The sequence below is a fragment of the Rhineura floridana genome, chromosome 6 (genome assembly GCF_030035675.1).
Source record: "Rhineura floridana isolate rRhiFlo1 chromosome 6, rRhiFlo1.hap2, whole genome shotgun sequence".
Classification (NCBI taxonomy): Eukaryota; Metazoa; Chordata; class Lepidosauria; order Squamata; family Rhineuridae; genus Rhineura; species Rhineura floridana.
Window position 1 is genome coordinate 59944822 of NC_084485.1, and position 23133 is coordinate 59967954.

General features: G+C 41.1%; 1 protein-coding gene across 1 annotated transcript; it reads right to left on the reverse strand.

Annotated features, from left to right (window-relative positions):
- Positions 1-5565: 5565 nt before the first annotated feature.
- Positions 5566-22637, reverse strand: GUCA1B (guanylate cyclase activator 1B). The gene is given in 4 exon segments (XM_061630351.1): positions 5566-5693; positions 7911-8025; positions 12209-12358; positions 22434-22637. Coding segments are annotated over 4 exon segments (597 nt in total).
- Between the last annotated feature and the right edge of the window lie 496 nt (positions 22638-23133).

Consider the following 23133-nt stretch of genomic DNA (forward strand, 5'->3'; position numbering starts at 1 on the left):
TTGCCTATTAGTTAATATTATTATGGAACCTTATTCTTACGCATTGTTTTGATTCAGCCTTCCATAATACTACACAATAGGAAGAGTACTAGTTACACACACACACACACACACACTTCCATTCTCACTATTTCATCTTCAATCCTATCTTATTTTGGCCACCATCACAAGAAAGAGACAACTATGATCAGCTCATAGCCTCAGCTGGAATTTGCTTCTTCTCAGCTTTTGACACCCACCTCCCAGTTTCCGAAATTAGCCTGATGAGAAATCAGATCAAGTCAATCCAATCTTAATTAGGTTGTAAGACTGGAAAATAGATTACAGAAAGTTTCTGACATGTGTAAGTAGCAAGGGCTTTAAATCAAATTGGAAGGAAGGTCAGCTTCCTCCTTACAGAACTAATGGCAAGAGTGAATAAGAAGAAAACGTATTTAAAACATGCATCCATTTATTTTATCAAAATCCTTGCTTCACAACTAATTTCAAAAACTTTCAGCTTTCTTTCCTATTTTTAAATTTTATTTTAAATGTCTTATGCCCCACTTCAAAATGTCATATGCCCCAGTTCTATGCAAAATAAACTTTTGAGTGAGTTTGTTATTGAGAAAATTTAGCTGCCACTGTGTATGTGTGTTTGATGTTCAGAATTAATTAAAACAATTATTTCAGTTCCACCTTAAGGGTTACTTAAGTTGAGTATTACTTAACTTGTTTCACTCCCAACAAACCACATTCTTTAGCCAAGGTTTGTTCTTGGCTTACTTATAGTGGTTTGGGGAGCAAAACAAACTGTGACGACTGGTTTGGATGTAATGCTAATGCAGGGATCATAGTGTGCTTCCTTTGCAAGGGAGCCAAGAGAAGCGGAGAGGAGCAAAGTGGGTATGATTTCATTCATGCATGGTCAGTCATGGTTCATGGCACAGTTGAGGAACCTCAGACCCTCCAAAACTCCCTATCTGGTTCTTGGGACTCTTCCCAGGCTACACCCCAGCTCTGCAGACCACATCCCTCACTGGCCCTATTCTGCACCCTCCTTGACTGCTGTTGCCTGGTTGGAAGTGTGATAATGCCTTCTGCTTCCTTGGATGGAGGACGGAGATATATATGTGTGCATAGAAACCTCTGACGTTTTGCGTTGCTAGAATGTAGGCTACTGCAGAAAGTTAAAGCCCCGCCAGCAGTATACATCAAAATCAGTATAGTACCACTTTAAATAGTCATGGCTTCTCTCAAAGAATGATGGGGAGCTGTAGTTTGTCAAGGGTGCTGAAAGTTATTAGGAGACCCCTATTCCTTTCACAAGAGAGCCAGTGTGGTGTAGTGGTTAAGGTGTTGGACTATGACCTGAGAGACCAGGGTTTGAATCCCCACATAGCCATGAAGCTCACTGGGTGACCTTGGGCCAGTCACTGCCTCTCAGCCTCATGAAAACCCTATTCATAGGGTTGCCATAAGTTGGAATCGACTTGAAAGCAGTACATTTACATTTTTATTCCTTTCACAGAGCTGCAATTCCCAGAGTTCCCTGAGAACTGAAAGCTCTGTAAGGGGAAGTGATCTGCAGCGTTCAGATTTTTTGAACACTACTGAACAGTTGTGCAATCTGTTCATCGATGAGTCATCGTGCAGCTGTTCAATATCCATTTTGTCTGGTTATGTCTTGCATAGATTGCTCTGGCCATTCCCCTCCTTCCCACTGCAACACAAATTGCAGCTGTGGACGTCCCCCCTCCATAACCCTTTCTCAGCACATAATAGTCCTGATGAAACTATAATAAATAAGTATAAAATATAAAAATTACTCCCCCCCCCATATTTGGTGCTGAGGAAAGAGGGATGTCACCAGCCTTTTCTGGAAGCATCCTTGGTGTTTGTTCTGGGTAGCTACATTAATAATAGAAGTAGTAAATATAAGTTTATAACTGACTTACCAAAATAATCTTATTAGCCTCATCAAAGTGGGAGGTTATAATAACCTACAAGAGAATTGTGTAAGTCTGGAACAATCCAAATAGAAAAGCCAGTTCTTTATCTCAGACCGCAGTCACTGAAGCGTCTAGCTTTGCTTCCTGTTCAGCTTCTGGCATACCAAGACAACAGTCTTCAGATTCATATTATGTATTTTTGATATTCTTCTGCTACTTAGCCCCATTTAGTGGTAAAATGTACAGACCTCGATGGAACTGAAATGTACTTTACAGGCGCAGAAGACTAACAGACCTAGAAATATTCTTCTCCCCTGCTGTCAAAATTATCTGCTACTTTCCTAGCACTGCAGATGGATTTTCTTGGAAAGTAAAAAAGTAAAGGTGTCCCTGCACTTATAGTGCGAGTCGTTTCTGACTCTTAGGGTGACGTCTTGCGACGTTTACTAGGCAGACCGTATATATGGGGTGGGATTGCCAGTTCCTTCCCCGGCCTTTCTTTACCCCCCAGCATATGCCGGGTACTCATTTTACCGACCATGGATGGATGGAAGGCTGAGTGGACCTAGAGCCCTTTACCAGAGATTCAACTTCCTCCTTCCATTGGAATCGAACTCTGGCCGTGAGCAGAGCTTCAGCTGCGTTACAGCCGCTTACCACTCAGGCAGCTAATTAAAATGTGGAGACACATCATTCACACTTGTACAATCACTGAAAACATTTATTTTATTTCACCCATTCATGTACCAACCCCATGCCCCTAAATGTAAGAAAGCAAACAAAGTATATAAAACTAAAATACTAAAGAGAAGCAAAGGGTTTATAATAAAAGGCTACAGGAAAATATTATTGCAGTCTTGTACAGAGAGGATTTGGGGCCAGACCATTCCATGTTATACCATTTCTTTATAATGTACAGAGTGCCTTGAACTTTCCTGCTTCCTTCCACATTTATATGGGAGATACAGGCACACCATTTGTATTCCGTCTGTGTTCCCTGCACAGACAGCTGTCAGCATGTTCATATGTAAATAGAATTCCCGTTTGTCTACAGCTCATAGGCCTAGCTATCACAAATAGCAGAGGAGATGATTGGATAGTACCACTTCAATTTCACATTGCAGGTGTGAGCTCACTTCTCCATACAAAAAATAAAAATCACAGAAATCCAGCAGTCAAGAGGAAGCTTTCTCCCCACCACAGTAACACTGTGTGTGTGTGTGTGTGTGTGTGTGTGTGTGTGTGAGAGAGAGAGAGAGAGAGAGAGAGAGAGAGAGAGCATTCTATCATTTCAGCATTCACTGTAGTCTGAAGTGATACAGTTAACCACCCCATCTATTGAAAGAACTAGCTCATGGCAGGCCCAGCGACAGGAGTCAGTACCATCGGGCCATTGCTGATGGCACAAGCCCTTGGGGAAGGGGACCACTGACTCTTCCAGCATCTCAAAATGCTGGCTATGACTACCCAGGCTTGGTGGCCCTCTCAGCACTGAAGCTCAAGTGACTGTGGCTGGTCCTGAGATTTTCAACCCCCCTCAATGTCTCTGGGGCTCCAACAAGCAACCAGCTTTTCCCACTGCTGTTGTGCCTGCATGTATCAAGGGGAGGGGAGGGGATAAGGGATGCCAGGAGAGGGAAGGAGGGAGGGCCCAGGGGCTCACCTGGGTGGCGTCAAGGAACCCACTAAACCTGAAGCAGATCCAGGCTCTTAGTATCTGGAAAGCATGAATATAATGCAGGCCACTCAAACAATTGAGTTCTCCTGAGTTAGACGTTTTTTGTAAATAAAAATATGACCTATATGCTAATGAACACTTCTACTGGAAACCTAATATTCAGTGTGCAGCAGGCTCAGAAACGGAACCTCACCATATTTGTTCATTAATTCATCACTAGTTATTCTGCTGATTTCACAACTAGTGTCATTTCCCCCTGAAAACCCTGCCCTGTCATTGTTCTTTCATTCAGAATACACAGGCCTGGTTCAGGCATCATGATACCATACACCAAACCGTGGTTTGGAAGATTGAGAATGTACCAAGAGTCCTTGCACTCTCTCCTCTCCTCTCACCTCCATGCTTGCACATTGATTCTCTCCATTTTCAGGTTTCCTCTGACCATAGTTTGTCATTATGTCCAAAGGTGGCAAACTATGGTTAACAATTGCCTCCAAACTGTACTTTGAGAATAAAGGCTTACAAACCATTGTTACCATTGTTTGGAGGTAGTCTTGGTTATTGCTTATAATAGTTTGCCTAATTTAGACATTATGGCAAACCATGGTTAGAGGAAACTACAAAAGGGGGTGGAAACTGGCACAAGATTGTGCTTGTGTGTGTGTGTGTGTGTGTGTGTGTGTGTGTGAGAGAGAGAGAGAGAGAGAGAGAGAGAGAGAGAGAGAGAGAGAGGTGCACAAGCTTACATCACATTTCTGATTCTCTAAACCATGGTCTAGACTGAGAATAATCTGAAATGGGCCAAAGTTTCCTCAATGACACTAAAATGCCTAGAAAGTGATCCAAAAAGATCTACCATGTGGAGAAATCTGCCCTAAGACAATCAATGAGTTGACAGAGAAAAACAGAATGCAAAAGGTGTATGATGAGTTCAGTAATAGCCTGTACTCCCAGCAGGTCTCATTACGTATAATATATATGTTCTTTTCCCGTTTCCAGTTCCATATATACTTGGCTGTGTGTTTGTAATGTAGCAAGAAGTTGGAACATCTGACTTGTGATCCAAATGGTTTAGGGTAGCAGGAGGACATTTAATGTAGTCCACACAGCAAGCAAAACCCTTGGAACATAGCAGCTTAATATCAAAACAGACTAGTCACATCTTCAAAGTCTGTAACAAAAGAATTGTCTTTCTTCCAGTAAATTCGTGTTTCCCCAGACATAATAACATTCATACATCTACAAAGAAAGCATGGTGAGTCGCTAATCAGTCGCCTTGTGTATCTGAGCATAAAACAACACTCAGCTTTCACTTTTGGGATTCTTGTAAGTCAGTTCCTCAGAATGCCTAAATCAATGAACAGGATGATATGTATGTGTATTAGGGTTGCCAGGTTCATGGCCTGAGACTGAGACTGTATCTTTAGGAGAAGAGAAAGTCAGCCAAGTGCAGGTGTTCTTGCAACTCTGCAATGAGAAAAACCACAAGGTAGAATTCTCCTTTCCCCCTACAGAACTTTTAAAGATACAGAAGACCTCTTGGAGGCCGGGCCTGGCAACCAAGAGGTCTTTTGTATCTTTAAAAGTTGTGCATTGAGAAGGGAGAATTCCACCTTATGGTTTTTCTCATTACAGTGTTGCAAGAACACCTGCACTTGGCTGACTTTCTCTTCTCCTAAAGATACAGGATCAGTCTCAGGCCATGAACCTGGCAACCCTAATGTGTATAATTATGTCCTAGCATGACTCGTCAGCAGTGGTCCCCAGGTGTTAGCACTCCATGTAACTTCTCAGTATACATGCTTAAGGTTCAGAAGCTTGCCTTTGCAGAGTTGCCTCAAGTATGCTCTGATGATTCCAGGACGAAAGGAAGCACCCTCCATTTGGTTACACCTGGAAATGCAACATCCTGAAACTTTTTCTGTATCGCACACTTCCAGTCACATAGATTAACTGTTAGAACATTACATTTTTCCTCCTCTGCTCAATGATCCATCCTCCTGGGTTCACATCCATTTGTAACATCTTCATCACCCACCTGTCTTTCCGGGCCCCATCGATGAATTCATCCAAAGAAAGCTGCCCTAAAGAATCAATGCAAGAGAGAGGGAGTCACAGTGGGTAGAGACACACTTACTGCTCTGGCAGTTCTAATGTGTCTCCACCTCTCTTTTCTGAAAACAGGGGCATACAACACTAGTCAAACCCCGTCCCTTTTTACTGTAAAACTTGGTGGAAACTGCTTGAATGTGTTTTTTTTAAAAAAAAATTCACTTCAAAGAGATTTTATAATTGATCAGCTTCCCCCTCCAGGTGTGGCCAATGGAAATGCTTTGCTGTAGGCGGCTAGTGTGCTTACAGCCAGTGTATCAAAGATGGAGGAGAATAAAGAAAACATCACCTCAATTTGTACCTGTATGTCCACATGCCGGCACTACTCTAACTCTGCACATGCTTGCCACCATGTGCTACCAGAGATTCCCCTGCCACCTACCATCTACCTTCTTCATTGGGGAGAGAATGGGCATATTTATGCTAACAGATTCAAAATGGTACTTCTGTATTTATTCTTCATTGGAAAACAAGAATTAGAATATTCCACTGGAGTCATTTCTTGTCAACCGGGACTATAAGTGTTGAAAGCATTTAAGTTAGCCAAAATCTACCTAGACAATATAGATTTTATTTTCAGAAGCATTATTTGCTGGGTTCCCCACTCACCCACACTTCAAGAAATTTCAAAGGAGCCATTAAGCCCCTCAGAAAGTCTGAAAAGGGCAAGCTGAGTGAAGGTGCTTGTGTGACAATCAAAACACTCAGATTTAGAACAGCACTGTTGTTGTTGTTGTTGTTGCTGCTGCTGCTGCTACATTTATTACCTGCTGTTCACCAGCAGGTCCCAGAGCAGGTTACAACAATTTGAAATTCAGTACTAAAAACAGTTAAAACAAATTAGAGCCGTGGGAATAGGATGGACACATTTCAGCTATCAAAGGCCAGGGTAAAAAGGTATGTCTTCAGCATTCACCACAAACTACATAGTGAAGGTGCCAGACCCACTTCTGTAGGGAAGGAATTTCACAACTTAAGGTGCGTCACAGAGATTACCCTCTCCTGGGCCACCATGCACCCCCAGAACTTTTGAGAGCAGAAACTCCCAAGAGAACTACCTCTGCTGATCTTAACTCTGTTGAGGGTCTGTAGGGAAGCAGGTAGTCTCTCAGATATTTGAGGCTTAAGTTGTTTAGGACTTTAAACAATAACTTGAGCACCTTGAACTGGGCAACTCCAGCCAGTAATCTGGGCACTGTGTTTTGGACCAGCTGAAGCTTCTGAGTCATCTTCATGTAGAGTGCATTGCACAAATCCACTATAGAAGTTACCAGAGTGTGGAGTACCATGGCCAAGTCATCTCTGCCCAAAAGGAGATGTAGCTGGCAAACCAGACAGAGCTGGAAGTAGGACATCTTAGCCACTCAGACTGCTTGAATCTTCAGTGACAGTGTTGGATCCAGGATTGTGATGATCCATAGAAAATTTGAGTGATACCTGGCACTTAATGGTTCAAAAATATAAGGGTGGGAAATGTGTGGCACTTAGAATATTGCTGGAGTCCAGATCCTATCTGCCCTAGCCAGCATGGTCAAGGGTCAGAGATTATAGGAGTTATAATCGTGGACTAGTGGACATTCAAAGAAGCTGAATGTTGGAAGATTCAGGACAGACAAAAGGAAGTACTTCTTTACTCAGCGCATAGTTAAACTATGGAATTTGCTCCCACAAGATGCAGTAATGGCCACCAGCTTGGATGGCTTTAAAAGAAGATTAGACAAATTCATGGAGGACAGGGCTATCAATGGCTACTAGCCATGATGGCTGTGCTCTGCCACCCTAGTCAGAGGCAGCATGCTTCTGAAAACCAGTTGCCGGAAGCCTCAGGAGGAGAGAGTGTTCTTGCACTCGGGTCCTGCTTGCGGGCTTCTTCCAGGCACCTGGTTGGCCACTGTGAGAACAGGATGCTGGACTAGATGGGCCACTGGCCTGATCCAGCAGGCTCTTCTTATGTTCTTAACATCTTGAGGGCCACAGGCTCCCCACCTCTGATCTGGAGAATGTCCTTTGATTTTAAATGAGTTGACTCTGGCTGGCTGCATGTAGTAAAATGCAAAAATGCTCCTTTTTGTGAGTTTTGGCATAGCCATCAAACATTTGAATGGCATAAGCCATTAATTGCAACAGACAACTGGGCATAGCTGGATCACACCCAGCTACCAATATCACTCAAGGTGTAAATTTCTTACCATCTCCATTCTCATCCACTAACTGAAATATCCTATCCACAACTTCTTCTGGAGTGAGACGAAGTGTCCCTTGATCTTCTTCAGGTTGACATACTTTCTACAGCCGATAAATAGACTGGAAAAGAGGTAAACAACTATGATTTTTAAAACCCTGCTGTTAATACAAAATCAAACAAGAAAGTGGTTATGCTTCTGAGACAGAGGTGCAGAAAAGTCTAATGAAAGTTTAGACTGATTTGAGATTTGAGCCTGTTTTGTTATATTTTGTGGGGTTGTTTACTGATACTGTTGAAGTTTTTGTTATTATGTTTGGAATTTTTTAAAATGATGTTGTATTATTCTTGCTCTGAAAGCTGCTTTGAGGTCACCTGGTGATGAAAAGTGGCATACAAATATACCAAAATAAAATAAATAAACAAATAGAAGACCTTTGAGATTATTTACAGCTTCATGATTATACACTCTGGGCTCCCCCCCCCCCGAGTTGAGGATTTTGGATCATGGTCTCTATTTTCCTTCCTGATGTAAGAATTAAAATTTTCTTGTCCACTCCTTCATCTTATTTTGGTCTGAGCAGCAGCTGCACTTTCAACAAGGACCTCTTTGGGCTGGCATCTTGCCAGACTGTGGCTTAGTCAGGGTGTGATCCAGCTATGCCCAGTTGTCTGTTGACCCTAAAACTAGGACTGAGAATCTGTCTAAAACAGACATCATTGATGACACAGGACATCACAGCCTTATCTTCCTGATGCTCCTGACTCTCTAAAGAGGAGTGGCTGGCTCACTGAAGGAATTATGGCTTAATTTTACTTGAAGCAATTAACTATGCAATTGGATGTGGATACATGGGAAGAGAGAAATTGGACTCTTTTAAATGAAAACAAATTCTGTTGATCTAAAACTAGAGAATGGCGGTCTTCCCAGGAGGATCCCTCCGCCTGTGCAGCCTCTGATACGGGCTCCCGTCTTGGATGAAACTTTTTCAGTTTTAAATCCAGTCAGAAGGGTCTTTTTTGACTGGGGATAATTTCTTCCGGCTAAGGAAGAAACATGAGATTTCCCACACAGCTTTGTTGTGATTGTTGGAGACTGGAATTCGTCAGAATTGTCTGTGAAAGAAGGTCTTCCAGCAGCTCGGACGGAGCGAGGATTTCTAGCTAGCTCAGCTGAATAAGTGACCCGTTTTTTTTTTCTTTAAAGAAAAACGGACTAACAGGCAAGCATTCTCCTGTCTACGCTTATTACTTTCTTATCTATACAGCTAAAGAGATTTGTCAAAGAACCAGCAATTAAGAAAACCTGGGTGAGTCAAAACTTTCCTTCTCTTTTACTCACGGAACTAAGGGGGAAGAAAATAAAAATAGCCTATCTTTTTTTTATTGCAAAAAGCTGACATGGAAAATAGCATTATAAAGATTACAACGGATGAGGGGTTTCTGATTGGAAGAGAAAAGAAAAATCTTTTTGATTTATAAGACTTTTGTGTAATATATGTCTGGGACTATTTTTTCTGATCTACTTTTTTTTTGACGAATCTGCTCATTCTTTCTGCTACTAGTTATTTAGACGTTGTGAACTAAAGCTGTTTTTGCACTTCTGGGCATATAAGAGATAAGGGCTGTCTAGAGTGTGATGCCAGTTGGTTTGAAAGATTAACTCCTTTGTAACTGGATAAAGAAATAAACTGCTCTTTGCTTGGGACATTGAAAATTGAAGGAGTTTTGTTCCTTTGGCTTTAAGAATGACAATTAAGAAGATCATGGATGTACAAGAAGGGACTTTATCTTTAGACATGTTTCAGAAAATAATGAATGGGATTAAGTCAATAAAACAAGAACTGAGAAATAATAGTCAAGCGTTGAGAATTGAATTTGACAAAATGAGACAGGAGCTGAAAGAAATTCAGGATTCTATGAGAAAGGAGAATAAAGATAGATCTGGAAAACCAAAAAAGGATGAAAGAGAAATTAAAGGCAAGGTTCAAACTATGGAGATTGGATTAAATATGGACCTGGAAAAAGATTTGGATTTCCTGGCTGTGATGGATCCTGGAGACAAATATTACGGTTTGGAACTCAGCGCTGTCCCTGAAGGAATTGAAGAGATTGGAGATAAAGATATTATCGGTTCAAAAAAAATCCTGGACTGGAAGGATTTGATGGAACTTGAAATGGAGAAAGTTAACAGAATTAATCCCTGTTTTGTGTCAATGGAAAAATCTTCAAGAGATGTGCTAGTGTATCATGTAAAAAAGAGGAACAGAGATGCGGCTTTGCAACAATACTTCAGTGATACGTTCGGAATTGATGGCAAGAAAATATCTGTGATAAAGGAAATTCCTATCAGACTCTTATTATATGACTATGACAACAAGATTATTGGGTGTGTAAAGATGGAAGATGGAACCAATATGGATAATGGAAGAAGAGCGATTTGAAATTACTGGACTTAGTAGACTTGATGAGTTGGATTAATTGACATGTTTATCTAGAAAAAAAAATGATGGACATATATCTCAAGGATTGGAAACTTCTCTTTGACTTTTTGTGGAAGAATAAAATGATATGATGTTAATGAGATTTGAAACCAATTAAGATAACCGCTGGAGGAAGGTGATTTTATAATCTATTAAGAGACAGGCTTGTTATATATTATAGATTTATAGCTGAACTACGACAAATCGGAAGTCAATATTTTTATATTTTTATATTTTTTTATTGTATTAGTTATTGATTTGTGTTTTTTCTTTTTGTATTGTTTTGGTTTTGAAAATTTGAATAAAAATTAATTGAAAAAAAATAAAACTAGAGAATGGCTAATGTGATAAGTGTAATGGCTCAGTCTTGATTTCAGTATACACAATCCCTATTCCTAAGTCTGCTAATAACAGCTGGAGCAAGTAATCTTTCCGATAAATGTCTAATTTGGTTTTTGTACTGTGAGTGAAAGATGAGCCCTTCCAATCACATAGCATTGCTGTTCAATTTCAGCTGGATGACTAGGATTATTGGAACAAGAGGACAAGCAACACAATGCATATGACTTCTTATAGAAGTGTCTTTCTCATTTGTGAATATTGGTATCAATCGTTAATGCAACACCGTCTCCCCAAACATTAATGCAATCCCAGTGCTTCAGTGTCAATGCTCACTACACAAACTGCACTGACTAGCTGACAAGTTGTAAAGCCAGTGATAGCTATTATACATTTTATATTCAATTAAACCCAGGATTCTCAACAATTTTTATTTGTTTGTTTAGTTTTCTTAATTGGGTCTAATCTCCAGGGGCCATCACTCAGCGGCATCACTAACGGGAGTGTGGGGGGGCGGACCTCCGGTGCGCGCATGCATTCCAGGCTGACGGTGGAAGGCCCATCCCGGCTTCACCGCCAGTGAGCGGGCGCCTGCTTTCCGTCTCGCCCACCCGCCCGCCACCGAGGAGGAGCTGGCTGCGCCGACCCGGAGCGCTTCTCAGCTCCTTTGCTGGGCAACGACACGGGGTGGGGCAGCTCTGGGTGTCACCCCCCTCAGGGTGTCACCTGGGTGCGGTCCGCACCCTCCGCACCCCGGTAGTGACGCCCCTGCCATCACTTCTCTACTATGGCATATGAACATAAGAATGCTATTAGAAAAGCATTCTGGAACAGGCCAATGGCTCATCTAGTATGACACCCTGTTTTCACATTGGCCAAAAGCAGGACCTATGCACAACAGTACTCTCCTCACTTGTAGATGGAAATCCATTACCAATTCCTGCAATCTATTCTGTTAAGCTATGAGCATGCTAGTTGCCTACAGCAAAGTGTTTCCATTGGCCACACCTGGAAGAAGGTGAGAGATTATATTCAACATCATATGTCTCTTACTCAAGGTGAGAGACAGACTTGATAGATCTACTGTCCTGAAATTGCCTATCTTGCCTGCCACCAGATTTCCCATGTCTCTGTAGATTTATTTATTTATTTATTGCATTTGTATACTGCCCCATAGCTGAAGCTCTCTGGGGAGTTTACAACAATTAAAAACATTAAAAACAAATATACAAATTTAAAAACACATTTTAAAAAAGCAATTTGAACACACATGCTAAAATGCCTGGGAGAAGAGGAAAGCCTTGACCTGGCACCGAAAAGATAACAGTGTTTCAGTAGATCACTGAAATGTTCCCTTTTTGAGAAACCTACAATATTTTTTTAAGCAGGATGGACTTTGTAGAAGTGGCGGCATGAAATCATTAAAAGTGGAGGTATGAAATCAGATGGAGTGTCTGGCAAAAATTAGTAAATTTCTACTTACCTCAACTATTCCTAAGAGCTCAGGTTTGTCTATGCAGCCATTGCCATCCTTATCATAGATTTTGAATGTCCATCTCAGTTTGTGTTCCAGTTTCCCCTGTAAAACAAGATTCAAAGCAGCCACATACTCTAGGAAGTCAATGGTGTTATCCTGAGGATTAAAAAAAATGTAGATGGGGTTAACTTTGAAGGGTTTTGGTCATATAGACCTTGGCAATTACATTCATTCAAAGCATTTATATCCCGCTCTTTAACCTAGAAAGGCTCCCAGAGCAACTTGCATATCAACAAAATAACTCCCTCCCTGCTGCCAATTTACAATCTAAATAGACATAATACAAAAGGATAAAAGGGATGGTGAGGAAAGAAGAAAATAATCAAGCTCAGACACCAAATTCTTAATGTTACAAGCTGTGATGGACACAGGATGCTCACAGGTAAAAATAAACCAGGCCTTATTGGGCATCTGAGAACTAGCCTGGTGACCTGATCTACTTGGAAGCGGCTATGATGCTGCTGAAAGCTGGTGACCTTGCAATGTGGAGCCTTGGCTTTCTGGGGCTTTTTTCTTGGCTAGTTGGAATCTGCTGGTTTCTCATCACTCTTGCTGTGCAAGGTAGACTCATGGGGCCCCAGCTGATACCACAATTCTCAGAGAAGATCACCCTGCTGCTCTTCCTTTCTTTGTGACTCCAGCAGGGGTCACCAACCTTTTTGGGCCCATGAGCACACAAGCTATTGTGGGCACCACACACTGCAACTAAGAACCCACCAGAAGTTTTATATTGGCTACAACACAGTGCTTCTTTCAAGCCTAATTTCAGCAGAGGAAGGGCCAGGGGGAAGGGACCCTAGAGGCACCAGGGAAGACCTCTGTGGACACATGTGTGCTGGTCAACATCATGTTGGCAGCACCTGAGTGTAATAGTAATACCTGCATAAAATAGTTTGCTTTTCTAAACACTAAATGTTACCACTGTTGAAATGGTCTCAAAGACTGAAAGGCATAGCCTGTTTAGACATTTGTAAATTGCTCCATAAGGAAGAGATACCTATAGATCCTGCGTCCAAGGAAGCAGCCAACACTTCCCAGCAGCAATTTGTGTGAATGTTGTTACTGAAAAATATGTTGCTGTACTTATGCAAATTTCACTGCAAAGTAGCGGTTGTGTCTGTGGAAATGCTAGATCAGGCATTGCTTTCTCAATACAGCTACCTCTTAAAGTATGATCAGTATGTGCCACCCAGAACAATTTACTGATGTCTGAACTGCTGCCCTGGGCTCCTGCTGGAAGGGCAGGATATAAATCAAATAATAAACAAACAAACAAACAAACAAACAAACTGGTCCATAGAATAGGTAAAACCTGTTGCCTTTCCAGTCTCATTGAATTCAGTGGGGACTAAGTGCATTGAAATTGGTTTGGTTTAGCATATACCTGAACTGGAAATTAATTTGTAAAAGAGTTCATTCAGGGTGCCTCCAGACTATCACTATTTTGTGGGAAGGATTCAGGTGCATACCAGAAACAGGTTTCCAGGGAAAAGAGGTGAGGCATGAGTAGTGCCATGTGCCCTGGTTTTCAGAAGAGGGAGGCAGAGACAAGCTGGAACTGGCAGAACAGTGAGTATGTTTCTACCCTCAGTCTAACCTCCGTTTAAGCTTTATAAGAAAATCAGGATGAATACTCAATAGGGGGGTCATACTGAGGAGCCCTCTGTTTCTCTTCTGTCATTACCTGTTAGCTAATGGTGGTGAGAATTTGAATTTTAGCAGAATATTAGCCTTGCTTTCATTAACTGAAGCCAAATGTGGAGTGAAGTGAAAAAGATCTGAAACGAATGGAAATTGAGATGGAACTATAACTACTTGCCATGATTTCTGCTCTTTGATGAAATCTAAAGGCAGTGATTATGGTTGCATTTTGCTTGTTTTTGTCATGCTTTTGTTTTTTAGTATGCTTTACTTATGTGCCATGTACTTTTGTTTTCTGCTATAGCCTTTGGCTGACGTAATTATGACATGTAATCTTGACATCTCTTAGATAATCATTACCAACTAGTTGTGCCTTACGTCAGGTTTTTATATTTCCAAAGAGAGGCCATTCTTCACTTAATGCTTTGTCCCAGAAGGCATTTGTGCAACTTGAATCTAATTGCATGAAGCCTCTTTGGTAAGCCCTGCAGCAGGGAAGAGACTGTGCTGGGACCATCAAGGGGCAAGTTTTTCCAGCTGCCTTGCCCCACCCCTCTGCCTGGACCTTATCAGGAGGAGCTGCAGACTGAGAGGTACTGCTGCAGGGGTGACATTGTGCTGGGACCATCAAGGGGCATGCTTTCCTACCTGCTTTGCCTGCTCACCCCTGCTCTTAGTGACATTTTTCTGGGGACTGTCCTTTATCAGGAAGATGAATGCTTTTGGTTAGCTGTTGTTGCTTTTTAGATTTTGTTAGTTTGATTTTTTGTAAATTGTATTGTTTTTATTTGTATTTTGTATTTGTGTTTTTTATTTGTGTGTAAGCTGCCTTGGGGGCCTTTTTGGCCAAAAGGCACCCTAGAAATAAACTGTAAAAAAGAAGAAGAAGCACTTCTTGAGACCAGATACCATCCCCACTTCTGGTGCAGTAGCTACCAAACATTTTACAGCAAAATACCACTTAAGTTATCAAGCACTCTTCTTTGTGCTGAGTGCTATCAAATTAAGTTATTAACTACACTTCTTCATGCTAGGTGTTCTGTGTGTGTGCACACACACATGTATGTATACACACACCAAATCTTACTATTGTGTTTAGCATATATTATCTTTGGATTTTTTTCATTCTTAATACAGAGGGAGAAAGTTGAAACACTTCACTACATTATACACAGATTACAGCAATAGGTTTTCTTTGTGTTACGTGGAAAGGTCCCTAAGAGAGGACCTATGTGTATATACCAAAGGTAGCTAACCTTTTTACCCGAAGACTCATGCTGAGAGGTGGCCACCCCTTTGAGTGCTGCATCCCAGCACTAGTAAGAACAAGTGACAGAGAGGAACACGAAGAAAATTAGTAATAAATAGATAAATTCAATCAAATTATTAACAAATACTACATTTGGGGGCGGATCTGGAGGGGCACATGAAAATGTGCGGGGGGTTGATAGTGGGGCCAGCATATATTATTCAGCTTCCCCCTCCATGCATGGAGCATCAATACATTGTCTATACATGGCTATAACCTATAATGAAGAGTCTGCACCAACGTCTTCCCTGCCATCTTAAGCAGAAAAAAGGGGAGACAATATATAAGCTAGACATAATAGTGAGACTGCATTTTGAACATTAGTTGATTGTAATGTTGATTGGGCTCCTTCTGGGAGGAAGGGCAGGATATAAATTTAATAAGGAAACGAACAAACAAATAAATAAAATTGTAAGAAAGTGTATGACTGGATCCACAGAACTTCAAGCTCAAGATATGCTTGTGGGACCTTCTCCCCTTCCACAGCCAAACAGATGATCACTGCTGATCTTCAGCAATGGGTAGGTGGACTCTAGCAAGAACACCACATTCTGCAGTATTCAGCAGCTTTGCATGTGTAGGGCAGGGGTGTTGAACCTGTGGCCCTTCAGATGTTGCTAGACTACCACTCAGAGCATCCCTGCCGATTGGTTGTGCTGGCTGGGATTGATGGCAGTTGGGGTTCAACAACACCTGGAGGACTCACCATCCCTAGTTCACAACCCCTGGGATTCACCACCCCTAGTGTAAAGTAAAAGATCATGAAACCTGTTTTCATATATGAATAAGGATGCCATCTCACTTTTTTGTGTGTGTTTTCTTCTATGCAATCAGCATGGCTGCAAATACTTTGTTAACTATTTCATGACCGACAGGCTGTTATTTATTATCTTCCTAATGCATTTAAATCTCAGAAGATTTATTCTTGCCTGATATTTTAAAAAATAACAACTATATATGGTTTGAAGCCTTACTTAAAAAGAAAAGAAAAAAAATCTAGAGTTGATTCAATAAGTGATGTGCCTTTACTTTTCCCTATGCCTCTCAGTGATATTATGTTACAACATATACCTTTCTGAGAATAATGATTGAGATACATTATTGAGATATAGTAATTTGTGCGCCTAACAACACTGAGGATACAAAAAATACTAGGTGCTTCTGATAATTTTCTCAACTCTTTTTTTCCTATTATGACAATCCTGAGGCACAATCCCTATGTCTGGCTTTCCTGTTCACGTTGTTCGGCATACTATTTAACTATATTGAACAAGAACAATGGACGATATGACAGGATTCCTTCTCAAAGCCACTTTATGGCATCCTGAATGAAGGAAAAATGAAAGCAGGATTCATTACTGACAGAATCAGGTTTTGTGATATATGGATTAAGAGAAGTAAGGTAAGTAGCCCTATGACTTGTCGTTACACTGCTAAGTTTTACTTTTTCATTATATCTGCTCAGTTCTAAGTTTAGCACAATCTTTACTTATATTTGCATATGGCCAAATCTGATTGAACTCAACTTCCCTCCTCAACATCAGAAGTTATAGAAGCTTGCTTTTCCCATTCCTAAGTGTTGCAGGAGCATGCTTTTCCAGTTTTTTTTAAACTGTGAGCCATTTTGTAGGCTTGCTTTAGCTCCAATTACCTGGGCATGCTGTTCCTGCCATTAAAATATATCTGAACTGATCTCAGGGTGGAACATATAGTTATGCTAGATGGATCATGATGTCCTGTCAATCATACTAGGATTGCAAAATTAGTGTATACATCTAAGATAGTTGGGATTTCTCCAGCCCCCTAGAGCTTCTATTTACTATGAGAAATGGCAAACGTAGGCCACTAACACCAGGGGTGTAGTGGTCCAGAGCCTCAGGGGGTCTTAGACCCTTTACATTTTTGGGAAAAGGGTCCCAGTAGGGCCCCTATATCTCCAGCGTCCTATGAGCCAATCAACATGAAAGGGGAGTTTGTCTGCCACTGAGAAGAGTCTTCTAATATGCTTCTTTCCTGCTTATTGGAGCCAATCAGAGTGAAAGGAGGTGAGTCAGCCACTGAGATGAGTCTTCTCAGTAGCTAACACACTCCCTTTTCATGCTGTTATGGGAGAAGTTGCACGTGGGAAGAACTGAGGAATGTGGAGATGAGGACGGACAGCAAATGAGTGAGCGAGGGGGCGTGGCTGTGAAGGGACGTGGCATGACTATCATGAAGGGACCCTTCACTTCTGAATTTGTCACAGCACTACGAACTTAACACCCTTAAGTATCTTTACAAAGCTTAACATGCTGATGCACTGGTGCTAAGCACTGTGTAACCAGTTCAAGTTGGTGTCCGCATTAGAACCTTTAGATTGGATCCTACTACTCTACGTGTGGAGCACTTTTTCACAATCTCATGCCATACAAAAACCTATACTCACATTCATCTATCTCTTGGGGTCTGTTCATTTGTTATATTTCAGGGACAAATATCAAGTTGATATAAAGGGCAGTATCTAATGCTGCAGCTTCGCTGGGGCAACACACTTCCAGACTTCCTCTTCTGTCCCCTCCAGCCCCCTGTGCACCCTCAAAATCAGCTCTGAAGGATTTGTGGATCCTCCAGAGCAGACTTTGAGGGCCTGCTGGGAGGAGAGGAAATGGAAATCCCATTGCATTCTGGAATTAAGAACAGAGAACATTGGATACAGCCCAAAGCCTTGGATAGATGTGTACCCCTTTCCCTCACTGCACAAAGTAGCCACTGAATTGGGATGCACCACATTTATTTGAATCGACAGCCTAGTTGTTCATTTATTATATTCTCCTCACATTGTGCAGGAGGAGTTCATACAGGAGGCCACTAACATAATGTTTACAGGGTCTAACAATGATCTGCTTTCTCTTCTTCATCAAATTTTAAAATCAGATATATCTATTTTATTCATGTGCATAAACATCTTACCATTCCCCTTTCTCTGTGAATTTATTAAAACTTGTATGAAGTGTATACAGTAAGTTGCACAATGCCAAAAGTAAAAAGGTATTGTATAAAATTCAAACCTAGAATTTTGTTCCTGAGGACATTTATATCTCACCTGTTTTATCCATATATAGCCTGTTATATTGAATTAGCCCTTTGCTGCTGGAAATTTTTCAGTCATCAGATAACATGTTTATCTGATAATTGAACCATCCCTTAAAGTTATGTATGTCAATTCAACCAGTATTTTTTACCTTTTGACAAACATTACGAGAAGCAACGGTTTATGCATATTTTTCATCTCCAGTACCTAACCATGTGAATATAGAATGAACAGCAACACCTTCCAACTTTTGCTGCATTGTCCCCATAGAAACAAGTGCAAGAAGCTTGAGTGCCATTACGATGGCTTGACTTCACACTCCTCCTCCTCTTTCCAATATGGAAGGACCTCCCCATCCCATTCTATGGGCTGGATTAGGCTGGAGTGTAAAAATTGTGTGTTGTACGAGTGTAGGGATTGTGTGACCATGTGCATCGCCTCTCATTTGCATATGACTGATACAGGTATGTATGGACCTGTATAACGCAACCCAAATAGTCTCGGATGCTGCACAAAAGAGCAGCAAGGGACCCTATTCCTTCTTCCCTGCCAGTCATGGAAGTAGACCATTAGCCTTAGGTTGCGTTCACAAGAACCTTCTCTTCAGGAAAAATTGGATTTTTCCTCCTGTGGCAAGTACTTTACCACATATTCTGTATACACACCCCCTTTCATAGGCAGGAAAAATTAAACATGGGAACTATTAACTCTGTACTCTTGCAGTGGCTTTTCTGAAATATTATGGTAAGCTTTGCTGACTTGGACCAAAGTACTACATTCTTATACACAGGAGTTGGTTTTTAATATACTGAGCTAGTTTTGTGAATTAATTTAATTCATGTCCATGCTGCAACTTGGCCCATCTAAGCTGAAATGTTTCAGAATGTATTGGATCACAATTTGGATACAGGCTGAATCATTTATATGCCCAATTCAACATACCACACTCCTGTCAGGACATTTGGTGCTTCTCTTACTGGAACAGGGGACAAAAAGTTAATATGAAGTACAGTTATTATGTACTTCATATGGCTATGGTCTGAAGGCACATGAAGCCACCACCTTGCTGAAGCTAAGCAGGTCTGGGTCTGGTCAGTGCCTGGATGGGAGACCCCCTGGAAACCACATGTATGCTGCCTTGGGTTCTATGATGAAAGAAAGTTGGGGGATAAATGCAATGAGATTAAATAAAGAAATAAATGACATTTACAGCAAGCATGTAAAGTAAATGTGGAAGTTTTCACTAAAAAAAATACCTTCAACATTTGATCTGCACTTGAATAATAATATATAAGTGGTATTCCAGGGTGATTAACAGGAATCACAACAAAACCTAAAGTTCTGGCTGCTGATTCTCTGCTAAACCCAAAGCAACTGGTCTCATCTAAAGCCACTAAGGGCTTATCCAAATGGAGCGGGATAATCCACGGTTTCCATATTCGGTTCGTCATCTGATAGTCCTCACTTTGCCTTTTAGTTCGCGCTTTCCCAATTAAAAAAATGTTTTTTTGCACCTGCACACGCAGCGGTAAGACCCCTATATTCTTTTCGCTTTTTCCAAGCTCTGCCTCTAAAACCTCCCCCTATCAACCAGTTGGTCAGCAAAAAAATGACGTATGCTCCTCCTCTCCCCCTTTGCAACAAAGCACAATATGGCTGTAAAGGAGTTCTTGCCACGGAAGGAAAGGGAGAAGGAGTAGGGTAGTCGGTTTCAGCCTGCCTCCGGAAAGCTTTGTCAATTTCATTACTCACTGGGGTTTTTGCTTCATATCATTTCGCTGCAGGAAGGAAAGGGAGAAGGAGGGTGTGTGTGACACGTTTCTTGCTTTTTTGGAGAAATAAGTGCAATTGCCAGTGTGTGTATCTCCTTAAATATCCATAAAGGCAGAAAAGCATACATTCATTTAAGCGTAATATCGCAAATACTGCTGGTCGGTTTCACGCCTGCCTCTGGAAAGCTTTGTCAATTTCATTCTACTCGCTGGGGTTTTTTTTTCCAAATCATTTCGCCGTGGGAAAGAGAGAAGGAGGGGGGTTGACAAGTTTCTTGCTTTTTTAGAGAAATAAGTGCAATTGCCGACGTGTGTTTTCCTTAAATATCCATAAAGGCAGAAAAGCATACATTCGTTTAAGCGTAATATTGCAAATACAAACAAGAAAGGGGCTGCTGTTCGGTTTCATGCCTGCCTATGGAAAGCTTTGTCAATTTCATTCACACACCCCTCCTTCGCCCTTTCCTTCCTGTTGCGAAATGATTTGAAACAAAAAACCCAGAGAGTAGAATGAAATTGACAAAGCTTTCCGGAGGCAGGCGTGAAACCGACCAGCAGCCCGTTTCTCGCTTGCTGTGCATTGCAGATCTCACCCAGAGCGGCCACCCAGTTTGCAGGCTGGCAAAAAATAAAATGCATCTTTGCAGTAGTTGCAGACGCCCCCCCCAACACCCCACCATTGCAATGATTGGTTCAATTTTCCAGGCTTATTCTTGCACATGCGCAAAAGTGCAGATACGTGATAGGCTGGAATGAGGAGAAGGGGCAAGGGGAAATGCTCAAGAACCACCCATCAGCTGTAAAGTCCGCAGTATTGCATCCTACCTCCTGAAGGCACAGCGGATGATTCCCGATTTTAAACAGCAAATCGCATTTTTGCTGGTATTGCAAGGAGCGGATTTAACCTGCTAAAATGCGTAACAGTGCGAGACGTCATTTGGACGACCGAAAAATAATGAACACACATAGCGGGCGTGTCACACATTTTGCAGTCGTCTGGATGAGCCCTAAGTCTGCAGGGTTCTTTCCTCTCACTAACATTCTGATCATAGTCGAGTGACACCTTATATAACAATAGTGAGTGACCTTGCAGCTTTTACTAAGTGTACCAAAAACAAAGTATTTCCTTCCACTGTACCATAACAGGCTGTTTTGTCAGAAAATCATTTCACTACCCAGATAAATAATTATAATAATATTAAAATAATATTAATATTCGTTTAAGCGTAATATCGCAAATACAAACAAGAAAGGGGCTGCTGTTCGGTTTCATGCCTGAAACCAGGTACCCAGCCAGCTGTGACTAATTTCCATCACCTGTCCCTCTTTGGAGGGATACATAAGCCGGCTGGCTGAGGTGGCCTGGGTTTTTGTCTTTTGTTTTGTTTTTGTTTTGCTGCTTTTTTTTTCTTTTTTCTTTTTTCTTTTGGGTGCCATTGGTTTTAGCTATGGGTGGGTTTGGTTTCGTTTTATATTGTAGTTCTTGGGTTTTTATGTAGTTTGTATGTTGTATTTTACTTTATCTTGTACGCCGCCTAGAGTGGCCGCTTGTGCGGCCAGATAGGCGGCCTAGAAATAAAATTTATTATTATTATTATTATTATTATTATTCAACAAACCCCTTCAGGTGTGTCTAGCTTTGTTTTTCTGAGGGTAGCTCCTTGTGCATCATCATCATCTTGAATCTGATGTCCATCTCACAAATTGTTGCACAAGAGTGTAAAAAGATAGACTTATCTGACAGGAACCTACATTTCACATATCTGGCAATTTTGGGATGGGGGTGTGAGAAATCTTGGCCTTAATACAATATTTAACTAAATAAGAGGCAATTATTTAGTTAGTTTTCCCATTGTAAAAAGTTTTGGAAACTGTTATCCACACCCCGGGAGCCAGACACATCAGTCCCCTTAAATAAAACATGTGGAATCATGGAATCACTTAACTAATCATGGCTAGTAAAAGGAAACTCTACATTTAAGGCACTTCCAGACTGCTATTTTTGGGTGAGATTCAATCACATATTAGCAAATGCAGATTTGGCAATTAAAGTTGATTTGGAGGTCTTGCACAACAAAGCCTCTTGCCCCCAAAGTCAGACTTTTTGCAATAAGGAAAATGATGGTAAAATACACTGGGAAGGATGGGATAATACTTGTGTGAGGCAACATCATATAACCTCTCTGCAAACAAATCAGAATTAATACTCAGTAAATCGTCATCATTGTCTAACCACCCTGAAAACAAATCAGGATGAATGCTTAATAAACAGGTTGTCTGGAAGCAATCTTAGAAACGGAAAGTGACTTTCTGTACTTAGGATGTAAATATAAAATAATTTAAATAAAAAGTTTTCTTAAACACTGCAATAATGCTTACCCCATTCTTATCAAAAGCCCTGAACATGTTCTCCATATATTCTGCTGCCTCCTGATCATTCTGTACTCTGAGGAATCGTTTAAATTCATGCATGAAGAGAGTCCCACTCGGACATTCCACCACAAACTTCTTATACCATTCCTGCAGTTCAGCCACATCAATCTCAGTTTGTTCCCCTTCATCATTAGTCAAGTGTTGTCCCATGTTGTATTAGAAAATGGAGGAGAGAGAATGGTCCCCTCTCTCTTTCAGCTTTGTATTTTCTTCCTTCTTGGATAACTTTTTTTTTTACTTATGACATTAATTTTCTTTTTCTTCTTTCAATATATTGTACATTTATGCTGAGCTGCTTTTCCCTGTCATCTTTCTTCTTCTTTCTTCTTTTCTGCTGTGCAGCCTCTTCCAGTCAACCCTCCCAGAGCAATTCTCACACTAGTGCAATCTGGAGTGGATTCTCTGAATTAATCCAGCACCAAATAAGAATATGTAAGATCATTAGGAGATTCCCCCATATATGTCACAGAGACCTTCAGACGTCTCAGGGCAATGCTTCATTTAGAAGTCCTTCCCAAGTGGGGTCAGTGGGGTCCCTGATGCTAGTCTAAAGACCTGAAAGCTCCCTCTATTATAACACCTTTCTCACTGATTCTATGTTTGAACCATGTCTGAACCTATTGCAATTGCTTCCAATAACCAACAC